This window comes from Schistocerca americana, chromosome 1 (assembly GCF_021461395.2).
Source record: "Schistocerca americana isolate TAMUIC-IGC-003095 chromosome 1, iqSchAmer2.1, whole genome shotgun sequence".
Lineage (NCBI taxonomy): Eukaryota > Metazoa > Arthropoda > Insecta > Orthoptera > Acrididae > Schistocerca > Schistocerca americana.
Window position 1 is genome coordinate 673399927 of NC_060119.1, and position 19228 is coordinate 673419154.

The 19228-nt window shown below is 40.3% G+C and overlaps 1 protein-coding gene and 2 non-coding genes across 3 annotated transcripts in view; all 3 read right to left on the reverse strand.

Annotated features, from left to right (window-relative positions):
• LOC124590182 overlaps positions 1–19228 on the reverse strand; it is a gene marked incomplete at its 5' end in the record, with an annotated part of 284887 nt that overhangs the window by 7489 nt on the left and 258170 nt on the right. Inside the window, one exon of the mRNA XM_047131633.1 lies at positions 15586–15774. Coding sequence (XP_046987589.1) covers positions 15623–15774 — 152 coding nt within the window. The remainder of the gene's footprint in view (positions 1–15585; positions 15775–19228) is intronic.
• Positions 18223–18297, reverse strand: Trnat-ugu. The gene has a single exon. It is a non-coding gene; the product is annotated as a tRNA-Thr (tRNA).
• On the reverse strand, positions 18672–18746 carry Trnat-ugu. Its single transcript has one exon. It is a non-coding gene; the product is annotated as a tRNA-Thr (tRNA).

Consider the following 19228-nt stretch of genomic DNA (forward strand, 5'->3'; position numbering starts at 1 on the left):
TTTCATCGTCAGGTCTCTGTAGACATTCTGTAAGTGACGACAAATATCTGCAAAGCTCTGTTTTTCTGCCAAAAGAAACTCAGTGACAACTCTCTGCTTGTAACACATCTCCATTACAGACAGCATTTTGAAGGTTATGTGCAGCACTGCCACCAATCAGAACTTCATGAAACTATATCAGCTGAAACAAGAATACTCCATTATGTACCACTACAAATTTTGCATTTTTTCAACTGCAACTGGCCAAGACAAAAATGTGTTGCATTACTTATTGGACACCCCTCATAAAATGAATATCAATGTGGTTATGTAGATTTTATTATAGCAGTACGAGATAACTATCAGTTACTTAATAAAAAAGTAGCAGCTATTCCACCCTCACCCCCCCTCCCCCGCATCTCTATTTCTCTCTCAACAATGGCTTTTCTGATAATTTTACTATGTCAAATGTAGCCTAAATAATGTCACAAGCATTGAATAGTCAAAAGGCATACACAAAAGAGAAAGAAAACTTGCTAGCTTTCAGAATAAATCTTTTGTGCAGATAAAGCCAGGATTGCATTTTGTCTGATGGACTCGGATTGCATTTTGGCTGATGGACTAGGTTGGTGGTTGTGGCAGAGAGAGAGAGAGAGAGAGAGAGAGAGAGAGAGAGAGAGAGAGAGAGAGAGAGAGAGAGAGAGAGAGAGAGAGAGTGAGGGGCAGGAAGGGTGGTTTGGGGTGGGTATCTAGTGTCTCGGAGAGAGGCGGCAGGTTTGCTGGTAAGGAATGATGGGAGAGAGGGGTGGCTGGTGCACGGGCTAGGCAAGTAATGTACGGGCACCAAAGCCAATAAGGTGCAGCATACAATGAAGGTGACATGGAGGCAAGAATCATAATATGGTGACCGGACAGAGAAAGTGGAAACTGTTAGGTGAAAGGTTTGGGGACAGTGGGTTAACTGAGACTGAGGTCATGAGACTAACAGGAATGAAGGATGTGTTGCAAGGCCAGCACCTATGAACAAGTTCAGAAGAGCTGGAAGTGGGAGAAAGGATTAATGGGGCCAGGTTGAGAAATAGCCATTGAAATCATGTATACTGTGCTCAGTTGCAAGCTGGGCCACTGGGCGGTCAACTTTGTTCCTGGCCACAGTTTAGCAGTGGCCATTCATTCAAGTGGACAATTGATTTGTTATCACACCAACATAAAAACCAGTGCTGTGATTGCAACAGAGTTGGTATATGACATAGCTGCTTTCACAAATGGGGAGAGAAATTGTTGGGTTGTGGAGGAATGAGTATAGGATGCCTTGGCCCCAACTCTAGACCATGAAGACCTCACTAGTGAGCCCGAAAGAGACAAGGGATATGGGGTTTGTGGGGGCTCTCCTAGCAGCTTCACCTGGTCCTCCCATCAACATAATGAACCACCTTCCTGGACCATCCACACATCTGTCCATATTAAATCCACCACACAGCAACAGTACCCTATGTGTGTACAAGCTGTGGCGGGAGTTTAGAGTGGCAGTTTCCCGCCACAGAGCACATGGCTGATGGTTGCTACGGGCGTGAGGTGAGCAGCTAGCATCTACGCGGCCTTGGAAAAACCTGAGCAGATGCTCGACAGGGGCGGGTATGGCCATTTTTAGCACTTGGAGAAATTTGTATGCCAGAGAAAAATTGATAAAATCAGAACTAAGAGTGACATGAAGGTGCGAGTTGGCACTCATGGGCAGATAAATATGTAAAGCTAATTTATGTAGATGCGCCACAAAAATATATTATAGTTTAAAAGTTACTTTTGTCTTAAAAGTTGTAAATTTATGAAAGTTCAAAAGCTAATATCTCGGTAGTGCATTGGCCAATTAATATGAACAAAGTGTTTATGGATGCGGCTAGTAGAGCTGCATCGAGCAATCATAGCCAATTTAGCATAGTGTGTACCATTTTTGAATGAGAGGTCAGAATATGGGATTCGACTGAGAGAAACTGTGTTTTTGGTAATAAATAAATTTAAAGAGACAAAACTAGTGGCAGCAATCTAAAGTTTAAAGAGGTAGATGAGTAATTAAGTATGTATTTTTATTTTTTTATTTATGTTTAGTATCAAAACTCTGGGAAAAGTAAAATCACGCCACAAGAACATTATTTGTGTAATAATGGTGGCAGATAAAAAAAAAAAATAAAAAAAGGTCTTTAAATTGTTACTCCCTGGAAAATTTCCATATTTTTCAATATATCATATGCATTTGTGTGTTTAGTTTTAGAGTATTCATAATTTTTGTCAAACATTTTTTTGAATTAGGCAGTCATTTCGAGGGTGGATATGGCGGCCTTCTCTGAAGACAGGGCAGTTGGTTCTGAGCAATGCTAAGGGCCAGATTTGCCGCGCATCTGGAGGTAGTAGTGGGTTGGTAGCCACATTCAGAGACAAGTATGCATGTACCGGCTGTCAAAAGTGACCAAGTGGAGTGCTAGATAGTGGTTTAGGACAGCAGAAAAGAGTGTATGTTGTGATTTGAGAACAGACTGTCGAGTGCCATGATCAGGACATAAACTTTATAGTGAAGTGTTGTAGCATCAGTTGTCAAAGGTCACCCTTATGTAAAAGCTCCTCAGACTGCATTTTGAGTGTTTAGTGAATATACTGAAGAAAAATAAATTACTTGTTCAATTTGTAAATCGTGAGTGACTCAATATTTTAAATTTCACTGCAATACCTGCCTGCATTGTTTTGTTATATTTTATTTCAACTTAAAAATTGAGTTTACGACATGTGTGAGTTGGCACCCTATGACGAAAATGTAGCCAACCATTGAGACCAGCCACATCTCTGGGCCACTCAATTAATTTGAATGTAACAAGTATACATATTTTTGTGCCATAGCATGTGGGGGCATGAGCCAAACTATTCTAACTTTAATGTGTAGTGCCCAGTACAGTCATAATATGGGGGTTCGTCTGGGATTGTCTGAACTGAACAGGCTCGGTAGGTAGTGCAGGATTGTGTTTGAAAGTGAAGAACATTTGGAAAAATGCGTTGCCAATTGCCGAGCAGTACATTCAGTCTGACGTTGACCACCAACGAGGGAGTTGAAGCACCACTGGCAGCCAAACATCATCGCGCCAACTTTGCCGCTGCACTCTGGAGTGGGGCCACTTCCGCTGCCAAACTGCAAGCCATTCCATGCCACACTGCACTGCACCTCATCGCACGGCAACCAACAGCATCAGGCAGCAGTCATCATGCAGCAGCAGTCTCAACAAAGCTAAGTGTTGGCAGCAGGTGCATTAATTTCTCAGTTCTCTATCTCACAGCCAGTTTAACTATGGAGCTCAAAGTCAGCTAGTGATGTTGAGTCTACAGGGAGTTGGAGTGAGCCTGAGAGCCCACACGGAAAGGGAGAAGTGAAAGCTAGTGTAGTGGCAATGCTTAGATCATTAATGAGGCAAATGGGAGAATTCAGAACTGAATTAAAAACTGATATGGGGGATTTCAAGACTGAATTAAAAACTGATATGGGGGATATGGAAAGTTCTTTGGAGGCAAAAATTAGAGAATTATATGATCAGTTGGGGGATTTATCTGAAAAATTAGAGGAGTCAGAGGGAAATTTGAGTGCTAAGATTGATTCAGTTGCTGTTGAATTAAGGGGTAGAATTGATTCAGGCAGGCAGTAGTGTGACACAAGGAATGATGAGACAAGGCAAGCTCTGATTGGCATTTATCAGAAGATTGTTGCTAGTTTCAATAAAACCAGAACTTTATTATTAGGTCAACTGGCAGGGACAGCTAGCAACCTAAAAAAGGAAATTGAAAATGTGGCTGCTGTTAGTGGAAAGAGTAATGTAGAAATTGACAAAGTTAACAGTAGATTAAGTAATACAGAATTATGTGGGGCTAATGGAAGTATGGGGTGGCCTGTGGTACAAGTACTCAGTGGTAAGACTTTTTCAGGGGAAAGCAACTAGCATGATATAGATTTTCTGGTAGCTTGCAAGGATTGTTTTATTGATGCTATGAGTGACAACAGCAAAATGAAACTGGTAAAAAGATTGTTGGAGGCTTCTGCTCAGATATGGCTAAATCAATGTAGTGAACAATTTAAATCATATAGTATATTTGAACAGATGTTGCGAAACAGGTATTGGGGCAAAGCAAAACAATTCAGATTACAGAATGATTTTTTGAATGGGCTGGTTTACAATGGAGGTAGGCAAATTATGAGAGAATGTTGTCAGGAGGAATTAAGAAAGTTGGTACATTTGGACAGGCCGTTGGGAATTATGACTGAAACTTCCACTCTAAAGAGAAGGTTACCTGAAAATGCATAATGGGAACTGACATTGTCCAACAGATTCTATTGAAAATTTCTTGGATTTTCTAGGGGGATGGACCAGGCAATGTGCTATAAACCAAACTCAGGGGGTAATAATTCAGCGAATAATCAGAGGAATAATGGAGAGAGAAGAAATAATGTGAGTTGGGGTAATAACCACCATAATTCAAGCAGGGAAGGAAATCAGAATGGTAATTGGAGAGAAACCAGAGATAGAATTCAAAATGAAACATGGAGGGATAACAGGGATAGATTTAATGATGATGTCAGGTACAAGAAAGGTGCATGGAGAAATGGAAACAAGAGTGATCAAAGGCCAATGCATGAAAAGAGAGATGGGAGAGGCGAAATTAATGCAAGGGGATCATAGGGACAAAATTCTTTAAACTGAGATTTGTTTCAAACAGAGTCCAATTTGGGACAACAAACCATGCATGAAATAGGACCAAGAGATGGGAAAATAATAGTGGGAGAAATAATGGTGGATCTTTTAATAGTTTTAGGCAAAATAATGGGAAGTATTTTAATGAAAGCAAAAGCAGTGGAACAAGAGAAGAGAAAGTATGGAATAAGAATTTTAGGCAAACTAACAGGGGGTTTGTTGATCATGATAAAAATAAACTAGTGAGGGAAGAAAGGATTTGTGGAATGGAGGCAATTATGGGTAATGATGAGATGTTTGGAGGCTGGTTCAGTCAGCATGATAAGAGGAGGGCCTTTAGAAGTAAAAAAAATAGGAAATGTAGGAATCGGGAGGGAGATATAAATGTTGGGGTTTTGTTAAATAAAAGGTATCAAAATGTGGGGGATAATGATGCAAATAGCATTGGCTTGGCAATGTTACGTAATGTTGGCATGTTAAGTAATAAGCTTGTAGCAGCTGTACAACCTGTGGGAGCAAATGTGTGCCGTGATGTTGAGATTGTTAATATGAATGAGAGCAGAAATAGCAATGTGTTGAATGCAATGGAACTTTCACCTGTGGTAAGAGGTATAAATTATGTGGAGGCCACAGTGCCTGATTCAAACGTTGTTGTAGATGGAGATATACAGGAAGGTATGTGCTCCAGCAATGTGAATGTATTAAATAGTGAACAGGCACTAGATCCTGTATCAGATGTTGTCATGGGTAACGATGTTGATAAGCGGCACAAGGCTGCAAAATGTGTTGTCAATATATGTGTAGGCACTCACTCCAGTAATGATACGTAATGTACCAGTGAGCATGCTATAGTTCCTGTAACCAAAGAACGAGCAGTAGTTGTGGGTGAAGTTTTTAATGAGCTGAATGGAGCTGCAGGTGTTGATATTGTGATTGAAACTGTGAGGGATTCTGTTGATTCAAGTAAGTTTATGTCTGTTGCTAATGGTGTGAGTGAAGAAGCTGGGCAGATACATTTTTTCAGGGAAGCATAGGAGAATAAGGCAGAAGAGTGACTTTGATTCTGATGATTGGGTAGCCAGAGCAAAATAGTGGGCACCTGATGATTGGGAAATTAGCAAGCATGATTAAGCCAAGTAAATCAGGGATTTATGTAGGGAAAGTGAGGTGTTTAAACATGCTTACAAGGAAATAGTTAATGGAGATAAAGATGTTAACTCATTGGATGAAGAATGTGTATTTATGATGGGAAAAGATGGTATAGATAATAATAATACTGTGAATAATGGTACAACTAGCGAGGAAGGTAGGATGTTGATGAAATTCAAAATTTCATAGTGTATAATGATGAACAACAGATAGCTATGCGTGAGGAGCTAAATACTGAATGGATAGGGAACGATGAGTGTGGTTATGATGGTGATGACTGGGTTAATTTTGCGAAGTTGCACCAGAAGTTGATACCAGATACCTGTGAGTAGAAATCTATGGGGGTTGAGTGTAGGAAACTCTGGAATTAAAGAGGCCTTTGATTTAATATTTTCATGGGATAAGGATATTGAATCTTTTAGTGAAGAGCAGGTGTGCACCATGACTAAAGATTGCATACATGAGATAGAGGAGGACTTGTTGGCCAAAACAGAACTGAAGCATGATTTCATTGAAAAGGTGCAGCCGATAGTAACTGTTGATGTGGCAGGGGGCTGTGAAACTATTTTGTTGGATACTGGAAATTCTGTGTCTGGGGTGGCAGAGAGCATTTATGATCATATTAAGAACAGGGAAACAGTGAAATTTCCAGTCACAGGGGTGAGAAATAAAAATGCTACGGGAACATTCAGTAAACCAGTGACAAAGTAGGTAGTTTTAGATGTAAACATAGGAGGTGAAGTATTTAGTCACTCATTTTTGGTGGCCCCTAATATAAGTATGAGAATGGTGCTGGGGATTGATTTCCTGAGTAAATATGAGGTTTATGTAGATTGTAAGGACCAGATGGTGGAACTGAATACTGTTGAGGGCAGAAAAAGGGTTAAATTCAAAAATGCACTCAATGATGAAAAATTGGTGGCTAGTTTTCATCTAGCACAGTGCTTAATGGATGAAGTGTAGTAGTAGTAGTAGTAGTAGTAGTAGCTTTATTCACCTGTAGATCTCTTTTTACAAGGATATAGGACATGTCAAAGTATTTACAAATTTAGATCAATTTAAAATAAGGTAGTTCATATAGACACATATTTACAGACTTCTAGTTACAGACAATCATTAGATTTACTCCTGGTATACAATACATATTTTTACAAATAACGTATTAAATAATGTAATGCCACTTTGTTCACTCATATCTCACTATCAGTCACTGCACACACTATACACACATTGTTTCCTAACACTTCACACACACACACACACACACACACACACACACACACACACACACACACACACACACTGGTGATCTCTGGGCAATTTTCTGTAATGCAACTTCCCATTTGCTATCCTGAAAAACTGAGTCAGCATCCCTCCATAATGAGTGAGATGTTGAGCTCAGAAAGAGGAAGAGGTGTTAGTAGTATTTCTAAAAAAGAAAAAAAGAAGGAAAAAACATAAAGTGAAGGTGTTATGTGGAATCTTGGATATTTTATAATCATTATTATTATTATTATTTATTTATTTATTTATTTGTATAACATTTTTATCAAACCCCTGCTCTGTTTTAGCTAAGTAATCCTTCAATGTATAAAATGTATTGCATAACAGGTACTTTACAGCTGCCTTTTTAAATAAGTGTATTTTTGCAATTTCTTTTATCTCTTTCGGTAATTTATTGTACAGTTTTATTCCTTGGTAGAAAATCCTGTTTTGAGTTTCATGTTTAATTTTTCTTGGTAAACGTAAGTTGAGTCTATCTCTTGTTGCATGGTCATGGACAGAGCTGTTTGTGCAGTAATTACCAATGTAATTTTTGATGTGTACATCTGACTGGTAAATGTATTCACATGGAACAGCTAAAATCCCGTGTTCTGAAAAGATGTTTACAATGAGCTCAACTAGTATTCTTGATTATTATTCTTATGGCTCTTTTCTGGAGTTTGAAAATTGTGTTCATATTTTGTGCATTTGTTCCCCAAAAAAGAATGCCATAGCTAAGAATTGAGTGTACATATGAATAATATGTAACCAAAAGGCACTGCATGTTACACAGTGATGATAAGATTCTAAGGGCATAACATGCTGATGACATTCTGTTTGCAAGTACCTTTGTGTGTTCACACCACTTCAACTGAGAGTCACTATTCATTCCTACAAATTTTGCATTTGTTACACAGTCTATGGAGGTGTCATCTATATTTAATTTAACATTGACATTTTTCCTCTTCAATCTGAAATTCATGGCATTAGTTTTCTTTATGTTCAATGTCACTTTGTTACTTATTGACCCATCATAAACTTCCTTGAGAGTTTCATCTGCTTTCTCGGCAAGGAGTTCTATTGTTTTTCTTCAGTGACTACAATATTGGTGTCATCAGCGAAGAGGATTTTTTCACCATGAACAACACTACTGGGAAAGGCATTGATGTACATCAGGAACAGTATTGGTCCTAATATGCTACCTTGCAGAATCCCTGTATTAATGTATTTTGGATCTGATAAGTGTTTTACTAAATGTTTATATCTATTTGAAGTATGTGTTATCTCTATTCCTTGTACCCTATCTGTTAGGCATGACTGAAACCAGTCATTAGCTACCCCTCTTATTTCTAATGGTTCTAATTTATTTAATAGAATCTTGAGGTCGACTGTTTCAAACACCTTAGAAAGATCCAAAAATATGCCTGTGACACACTCATCTTTATCAGTAGCTTTAAGCACAACTTTTGTGAATTCTGCTATGGCTGACTCCGTATTTTTGCCACTTCGGAAACCAAACTGTGATTCGCTTACAAGATTGTATTTATTCAGGAAATTCATTAATCTGTCTTTCATAAGTGCTTCTATTATTTTTGAGAATGCTGACAGCAGGGAAATGGGCTGGTAATTTTCTATGTCTTCTGCATTACCTTTCTTAAGCAAAGGTACAACTCTTGCCTGTTTTAACAGCTCTGGAAATGTCCCTTATGTGAAGGATTCATTTATTATATTTGTTAAGGGGCTGTATATAATTCCTGTGCGCTGTTTCAGTACACACACTGGCACTTCATCTAGGCCTACTGATGGAGGTTGAGAAAGAGATAAGGAGTAAAGTAAAGGGTACAAAGGGGATTTCTGAGGATGAGAAGACAGAATTGTGTCAATTATTGAGTAAAAACAAAGATGTGTTTTCAGAAAAACCAAGGAAGGTGACTGATTTTGAGTATTCACTCAAAGTGAATCCACATGAAGCCAAGGACTCCTTGCAGTATACTATTTATGTGTGTGTTTAGTTTTAAGAATTTTTTTGGATGGCCTAGTGGTTTTCATGTTTATCTTGGTAAATGTATAGTGGTACTTGAAGTTATGAAACAGCTGGTTGACACATCTAATCCTCCCATAATGACTAGTTGTATAGGCTACAACAGTTGTAATCATGGTACAGCACTTATATGTACATGATAGGATGTGAAAGTGAGAGAGGAACATTGAGTGGCATTTTTCAGATGGTTTATAATGAAGCAAATATTGATTCAATTTTTCATTAGTGATGATTGTGATTTGGTCACACACCCTTTTTTTGTGCATGGGGGTGGAAATAGTTCAGCATGGGATTGACTGATGAGAATATGGAATTGAATGGTACACACATATGTTCTTGTATTCATTGGAGAAATATTTAGATTTGGGGGGACACATAATTTGTTTTTTTATATCTGTTTGTATGTTTAGAACTACTTAGTTTCAGGGGAATACAGGTTGATTTGTGCATTAGGTTGTGCATGGGGTATTTTATATATTTGATTTTATTCAGTCTGCAGTGCTGTAATTTTCATTGATCATTGAGCAGCAGTTAGATTATTGTTTGGGTTAAAACTAGAGACAGGGTTGTTGCTGGAATCTACCATGGAACCCATCACATAATAAATTTTTGAGTGCTATTCTGGTCACATATTTTCTTAGTTTCACTTTGGTTAGAGAAACATTGTCTCAGTGTTGTACAGTTGCAACGACCTGGGCCATTTCTGTTCTTGAATGGAACAAATTGTTGCGATCAAAGAAAAGTCTGTAACCAGCATTTATTTCCTGGTAACACTATCATCTGTATGTCTGTGTCAGGTTTTGCCCTGAAATTTGGTTTTAAATGCGTCACGTCTGGATAGCAGAGGTGTTCTTGGTACCCAGACATCTTTGCTGACAGGAAATTGATTGGGTGACTTTGATTTGTTCCTGGTAGAATCGGGTTAGCTGACTGGCAGGATAACTTGAGAAATGGCACCTGAGTTCTGAGCTGCAGAACTGATGCAGGTCAGGGGCACACCACAGAAGACAACAAAAGGTATAGTGCTCACTGTATGTGCTGCATAAGAAGTACAATGCATCAAAATAAGAATAAGATTGAAGAAAAAAAAAAAAGGACAGTATTTAGATGACTTTAAAAAAAAGTTGTTGGTCCCCTTTCAATTCATTTATGTCTGTTACTCACAACCTTTGGCCAGTCATATCAGCATCATGGAAATGCTGATGAATAAATGTTTTTAGCATAAGTTTAGTTAAGTAAGGGCAGGAAGTACTGCTGCATAAGATAACATAGGGACTTGTTCATTTCCTTTTTTTGCTATCTTATGTAGATTTTATTTTTGTGTATTATTTCATTTCCGAGGGCATAGATTGTGTTTGGTGCTACTTGTGACACCATGCACTGTGTTTATGGACTAGCAAGTGATGGTAATTGTGAGTGCACAAGCTGTGGTGGGAGTTTAGAGTGGCAGTTTCCCACCACAGAGCACAACATTGTGTTGTCTTAATCATCATCATTTCATCCCCATCGACGCGCAGGTCGCCGAAGTGGCGTCAAATCGAAAGACCTGCACCAGGCGAACGGTCTACCCGACGGGAGGCCCTAGCCACACGACATTTCACCACAGAGCACATTACTGGTGGTTGCTACAGACCTGTGGCAAGCAGCTAGCATCTATGCACCCTTGGAAAAACCCGAGCTGATGCTCAACAGGGACACATATGGCTAAGTTTGGCACTTGGAGAAATTTATATGCCAGAGAAAAATTGATAACATCAGAACTAAGAGTGACTCAAAGGTGCGAGTTGGCACTCATGAACAGAAAAACATGTAAAGCTAAATTATCTAGACACACCACAAAAATATATAACAGTTTAAAAGTTATTGTTGTCTTAAAAATTTTAAATTTATCTCGGCAGCGCTTTGGCCGATTAATACAAACAAAGTGTTTATGAATGTGGCTAGTAGAGCTGCAACGAGCAATCATAACTGATTTAGCATAGTGTGTACCATTTTTGAATGAGAGGCTGGAATATGGGATTCGACTGAAAGAAACTGTGTTTTTGATAATAAATAAATTTAAAGAGACGAAACTAGTGGCAGCATTCTAAAGTTTAAAGAGGTAGATGAGTAATTAAGTAAGTATTTTTATTTGTTTATTTATGTTTAGTATCAAAACTGTGGGAAAAGCAAACTCACACTACAAGAACACTATTTGTGTAAAAACGGTGGCAGATAGAAAAAATTGGACTTAAAATTGTTATTGCCCAGAAAATTTCTACACTCCTGGAAATGGAAAAAAGAACACATTGACACCGGTGTGTCAGACCCACCATACTTGCTCCGGACAATGCGAGAGGGCTGTACAAGCAATGATCACACGCACGGCACAGCGGACACACCAGGAACCGCGGTGTTGGCCGTCGAATGGCGCTAGCTGCGCAGCATTTGTGCACCGCCGCCGTCAGTGTCAGCCAGTTTGCCGTGGCATACGGAGCTCCATCGCAGTCTTTAACACTGGTAGCATGCCGCGACAGCGTGGACGTGAACCGTATGTGCAGTTGACGGACTTTGAGCGAGGGCGTATAGTGGGCATGCGGGAGGCCGGGTGGACGTTCCGCCGAATTGCTCAACACGTGGGGCGTGAGGTCTCCACAGTACATCGATGTTGTCGCCAGTGGTCGGCGGAAGGTGCACGTGCCCGTCGACCTGGGACCGGACCGCAGCGACGCACGGATGCACGCCAAGACCGTAGGATCCTACGCAGTGCCGTAGGGGACCGCACCGCCACTTCCCAGCAAATTAGGGACACTGTTGCTCCTGGGGTATCGGCGAGGACCATTCGCAACCGTCTCCATGAAGCTGGGCTACGGTCCCGCACACCGTTAGGTCGTCTTCCGCTCACGCCCCAACATCGTGCAGCCCACCTCCAGTGGTGTCGCGACAGGCGTGAATGGAGGGACGAATGGAGACGTGTCGGCTTCAGCGATGAGAGTCGCTTCTCCTTGGTGCCAATGATGGTCGTATGCGTGTTTGGCGCCGTGCAGGTGAGCGCCACAATTAGGACTGCATACGACCGAGGCACACAGGGCCAACACCCGGCATCATGGTGTGGGGAGCGATCTCCTACACTGACCGTACACCACTGGTGATCGTCGAGGGGACACTGAATAGTGCACGGTACATCCAAACCGTCATCGAACCCATCGTTCTACCATTCCTAGACCGGCAAGGGAACTTGCTGTTCCAACAGGACAATGCACGTCCGCATGTATCCCGTGCCACCCAAAGTGCTCTAGAAGGTGTAAGTCAACTACCCTGGCCAGCAAGATCTCCGGATCTGTCCCCCATTGAGCATGTTTGGGACTGGATGAAGCGTCGTCTCACGCGGTCTGCACGTCCAGCACGAACGCTGGTCCAACTGAGGCGCCAGGTGGAAATGGCATGGCAAGCCGTTCCACAGGACTACATCCAGCATCTCTATGATCGTCTCCATGGGAGAATAGCAGCCTGCATTGCTGCGAAAGGTGGATATACACTGTAGTAGTGCCGACATTGTGCATGCTCTGTTGCCTGTGTCTATGTGCCTGTGGTTCTGTCAGTGTGATCATGTGATGTATCTGACCCCAGGAATGTGTCAATAAAGTTTCCCCTTCCTGGGACAATGAATTCACGGTGTTCTTATTTCAATTTCCAGGAGTGTATATTCTTCGATATGTGTTTTTGTGTTTAGTTTTAGAATATTCGTATTTTTTGTCAAATGTTGATTTGAGTTAGGCAATCATGTCGAGGGTGGATACGGTGGCCATCTTTGATGACAAGGTGGTTGCTTCTGAGCAACACAAGGGCCAGACATGCTGTGCATCTCGGGGTAGTAGTTTGATTGGTAGCCACATTCAGGGACAAGTATGCAAGTAGCGATGTCCAAAAGCGATCAAGTGGAGTGTAAGATGGTGGTTTAGAACTGCAGACAAGAGTATATTTTGTGAATTGTGAACAGACTGTCGAGTGCCATGATTGCAATATTTGAATTTTATAGTGAAGTGTTGTAGCATCAGTTGTCAAAGGCCGCCCTTACGTAAAAGCCCCTCAGACTGCATTTTGAGTGTTTAGCAAATATACTGAAGAAAAATAAACTACTTGTTCAAATTGTAAATCATAGTGAGTGACTCAATACTTTAAATTTCACCGCAATACCTGCCTGCTAGGTTTTGTTATATTTTATTTCAGCTTAAAAATTGAGTTTAGAACAGGTGTGAGCTGGCACCCTATGATGAAAATGTAGCCAAACACTGATACCAGTCACATATCTGGCCACTCAATTAAGCTGAGTGTAACAAGTATATACATTTTCATGCCATAGCACATGGGGGCTCGAGACAAACTATTCAAACTTCAGTTTGTAGTGTCCAGTACAGTCGTAACCCACTCTTCAACAGCTGTCATCTCTTCCCACCACAAAATTGCTCCCTTGCAGGCTGGCCACCCAGGGATGGCATATGTGCAGCAATGAGAACTCCCATGCCCAGTGTGCTGAATATCTCACAAGGGCCTTCACAGACAGCACTACCTCCAAATCTAGCCATGAAAAGATTTCCCATGCCATATCCTCAAGCATCCCTAATCCTCCCACCACGCCTGAGAATCAGCTACACAGGAGCACCTAATATCACACTGGACTGATACAACTAAACCATATCCTTCACCAGGGTTTTGGTTATCTATCAGCGTGCTTGGAAATAAAGCACATCCTACCCAAGATCCTTCCCACCCACCCTAAAGTGGTACTTGTTACCCACTCAGTCCACACACTTAAGTCACTCTCAATCCCTTGCCTCTGGGATCATATCCCTGTGGAAGCCCCGTTGCAAGACCTGCCAAATCCACCCACCCAGCACCTACTGCTCCAGTCCTGTCACAGGCTTATCCTACCCCATCACAGGCAGGACCACCTGTGAAAACTGCCATGTCATATACCAACTCTGCTGCAAGCAAGGCACAGCTTTTTATGTTCTGTCTGCCAGAACTAATGGCTACTGTAAAACTATGGTCAAGAACAAAGCTGACCACCCAGTGATACAACATACAGCTGGCTGCTTCACAACCTGAGCCAACTGGACCCTTCCCTCCTCCACCAGCTTTTGTAAACTACACAGATGGGAGTTACCCTCCTTTGCTCCTATAACCCCTAACCAGTGCATCTGCCACCCCTCCCTCATACGTTCCTAGCCAGTAAACCTGCCACCTTCCTCCAAGCCACTAGCTACTCATCCCCAACCCCTATTCCTGCCTTCTGCCTCTCCCTCTCTCTACCCACCCTACCCAACACAATCCCCTTCCCACCCCAAGTCACGTGCTGAAATGCAAGCCTGGCATTGAGTGTGTAGGTATCTGGTCTTCAGTGACAGGTCTTCTTTACTTCTAAATTATTTAGATTCTACCAGAACTATCTTAGAAATGAAATTAAAGCTAATTATTAATGCTTTCTGTAATAGTGCATTAATATCACCTTGGCTGATTTCAAAGATCCTGAAGTTAGTCCTTATTGATGGGATTTAAAGAAAATGTTATACGAAAAAAGAATTAGTGAATCAGATTTGATTACTTTCTGCATAGGTACAGGTGTTACAGTCAGTCATTTACCTGTGTGTTTACTACAGCACACAGTGCATGATATTGTAAAAGTCTGTTTCAGTAAACTCAGATTGTACAGAAAGAAAATTGTAATGTTTATTCCTGTGTTCTTTTAAATTATTAATAAGAAACTATAATCATGTTTATATGTCTGTCTAATCATACACATGTATTAAAAGATAAATTCACTCGAAAAAACTATAAAATTAAAAGTGGCCAAATGGCTGGTCAGTACTTACTTTCAGGAGTCGAAATTCCAATACTGCTGATAGAAACACTTAAAAGTAAAAGAACTGTTTCTAACTTTTCAAATTATTTGTTCCTTGCTCACGGAGGAAAAAGGGATAGATTATGGAAGGTTAGTTTGGAGAGGTCAGTCACTCAGACCTTCAGATGAGAGGGTAAAACCTGTTACGAGATCAGAGGATTTCTATGTGACCCGGCCCTCCTTTCTAACCTTCCCCAGTTCCCCAATGTATTCTCTTTACTCTCTGAGAACATAATTAATTTTTCTTAAAGCTAGGATTTTTGAAATGTTTCTTTCAGCAAAACTGGAATTTTGCCTCTTGAAGGTAAGTGCTTGCAATTTTATAATATTAGACTTTTTTTACTAGACTAATGCAAGACTTTTACAGTTTTCATCCTTCTACGGTCACATACCATGAATAAATGGTAAAACTGTCGTTTGTCATATTAATCTCTGCAAACAGACAAAAATTTCTTTCACACTTTAAATGATACAGTGGTGTGATAAGAGTATTTCTAAAGTGAAAATGTTTTCTTATAATGAATTATTGTCTTTTAAAAATGACTTACACATTTAAACTGGTGTAGGCACATCTTTTGTACAACATCATACTTTTCCAATGCGATGCACAGACCAACTGCGGAATATCTTCCTTCCAGCTTTTTTTAATTCACGTCCATGTGCTACACGCACTTCCAATGAGGCACCATTATTCAAGGCAAGCCACGTGTGTACTTCATTTGAACCAGATGCTGCTGCTAGAAAATTTTACATAGTGGTAATCAGTGACCTTATAGGGATTTGACTTATTGGACTCATATCATGTGTTACAACCCATATCAGTAGAATACCTGAACGGGAAAAACACATAACAACATAAATTGAAAATCCACCAATGTCTAATAATATTCAGACATATAGTTATGAGGAGAAAATGAAAATGTATACCTTAAAAAATAAAAAATAAAGTATAAAGCTGATCAATTATTAATTTTTGTTCACTATGTTGAGGTTATATTTCAGCATTTCCTTAAAATTAAAATAAAATTTAACTAACAAATTTGTGTTTGAGAGGAGACTTACGTTAGTAGAAAAACAATTAAAATGGGCTCTCATAGTTCAATGAAACAGCAATAAACATCTTCAGTTTAATCTGAAATGTTTGAAGTTCATCCGATAATCCTCCACCCTTTATACTACGTAGCTTTTTGAATCTTTACAGATCTTTAAAACTCATCTATAAACAAAGTTCATTTAACCTCTCATGCTTTCAACAAGTTGTTACTACACTTCATCATTCCTATCTAGAACAGTTAAACCACATCCTCCACCAGGGCTTCTATTGGCTTTTATCATATCCTTTCCCAAATCTTTCCAACCTTTATCAAAGTTGTATTCTGCTTCCTACTCATCCTATGAAATATCCAGATCCTTTCATATGTCACCCTGGGTCACATCAGTGTCAAAGTATTAGGTGTGAAACCTGTCTCACACCCACATTAAACACAGTTTATTCCAGCTCTGCAGTATATATACTCTGCCAAACAGAGACCAAGCCACCCATGAAAGTCATCATGTTACATTCCACTTTGCGGAAAAAAATGCTGGTCAGGAACAGTTTTGTTGATATCAATTCCCCCCCCCCCCCCCCTCCATTTTCTGTCACATTCTTCTCTGAATTGTTAGCAATGATTCCAATCTATTTTAGAAAAGTCCACAATTTGTGATGACAATCAGTAAACTCCATCAATACCAAACTGACCTTAGTAATTTTTGTAGCTGCAGTCTCATAGTCCTTTTCTACACATGTTCAAGTTAAGTCAGATAGTGTAATAAAATCTGTATTTTCCTTACTGGAAATCACTACTACACAATGGCTGATTATTTCTTCAATAGCAGGAAGACAAAATGAATTTAGTTATTTTTGTTTGTTGAATTAAGGCAGGGTTAAGTGAGTGCTCAGATTTGTAATACTGAGATACTGATCTTGTTAAGCTATGATTGTGCACTATAGTGATAAATTTTAGACAGAATTTATTCATGGCTTAGTGGTTGTGTGTCATATTTATGGAACATGGGCAGGAATCTGGTGGGAACAGAGTACAGACATGTGTATGATAGGGACAAAAGACTGAGCTCAGGAGGATTATGGAGGCCTTAAGAGGGTTGGAAAGAGAGTTTGGAGCTGCACAGTAAATAAATTGTAATGTGATTTGATAATCTGTGGAGACTTTAACATTGATTTTCTTACAAGAAACGGAAACAGAGAGCCCCATTTGAACATTGCTACATGATACTATTTAATAGGCATTTTCAAAATAGATTTAGATGGTAGTTACAAGATGCTACAATGGAATGGTAATCTGGAAACTACTTGTGATTAATTTCTGCACGGGAATAATCCCTGACAAAAATCCACTCTTAGGATACACTACTGAAATCTTTATGCAACAGACTATTTGAACAGTTATTAATATTACTTGACCCTAGTAGTGAACCCTAAGTTGGAAACATGTGATAAAACAATAACTTAACACGAAATATCCCTCTTTTTTCTTTCTTTTTTTTTTTTTTTTTTTTAAAAAAAAGAAACACTAAATGAAAAAGCTATATTCTCTACTGAAATAAGAAGTTGCCTTCTTCTGTAGATCTTGAAATTGTGCCTGTTGTTTTGATCTTTATGCACAAATCTGAAATAAGTTTTCTTTTTTTTTTTCTTTCCTCCACACAATGGAAAATCCAGAATGAAATGTAACAATATTGAGAAAAGGAAAGTTGCTACTCACCATATGGCGGAGATGCTGAGTTGTAGATAGACACAACAAGAAGACTGTCACAAATACAGCTTACAGCCAGTAAGACCTTCATCAAAAATAGACAACAGCCATACTCATACACACTCACGTGAAAACACCTCACACATATATATGAGTGCGCCTAATAGATGTTTGCTCATCATACTCATTACTCGTGGCAGATTAATCTACCAAGTCCGGTACGAGTTCGGGCATAGCGTGTGCGTTCGCACAAGAAGGTCAATGGCTGGGAAGCCATATAATAACTATATATAATGGTAGTATCTGTTTCCGAAAGAACAGTTACCGTGGATGACCATGCAGCTTTGCTAGAAATGAAATGATAATTAAATGGACACCCTAGCTGCAAACAGGCGTTGGGTACTTCATTGGGGACATGTTGAAAATGTGTGCCCCGACCGGGATTTGAACCCGGGATCTCCTACTTACATGGCAGACGCTCTATCCATCTGAGCCACCGCGGGCACAGAGGATAGTGCGTCTGCAGGGACTTATCCCTTGCACGCTCCCCGTGAGATCCACATTCCCAACATGTCCACACCACTACATTCGTACATTCGTAGTGCGCCTAATAGATGTTTGCCCATCATACTCATTACTCGTGGGCGGATTAATCTACCAAGTCCTGTACGAGTTCAGGCATAGCGTGTGCGTTCGCACAAGAAGGTCAATGGCCGGGTAGCCATATTTGAACTATATATGACGGTAGTATCTGTTCCCGAAAGAACAGTTACTGTGGATGACCATGCAGCTTTGCTAGAAATGAAATGATAATTAAATGGACACCCTAGCTGCAAACAGGCGTTGATGTACTTCATTGGGGACATGTTGAAAATGTGTGCCCCGACCGGGATTTGAACCCGGGATCTCCTGCTTACATGGCAGACGCTCTATCCATCTGAGCCACCGCGGGCACAGAGGATAGTGCGTCTGCAGGGACTTATCCCTTGCACGCTCCCTGTGAGATCCACATTCCCAACATGTTCATACCACTACATTCGTAGTGCGCCTAATAGATGTTTGCCCACACGCGTTTGCAGCTAGGGTGTCCATTTAATTATCATTTCATTTCTAGCAAAGCTGCATGGTCATCCACGGTAACTGTTCTTTCGGGAACAGATACCACCGTCATATATAGTTAAAATATGGCTTCCCGGCCATTGACTTTCTTGTTCGAAAGCACACGCTATGCCCCAACTCGTACAGGACTTCGTAGATTAATCTGCTTCGAGTAATGAGTATGATGGGCAAACATCTATTAGGTGCACTACGAATGTAGTGGTGTGGACATGTTGGGAATGTGGATCTCACGGGGAGCGTGCAAGGGATAAGTCCCTGCAGACGCACTATCGTCTGTGCCCATGGTGGCTCAGATGGATAGAGCGTCTGCCATGTA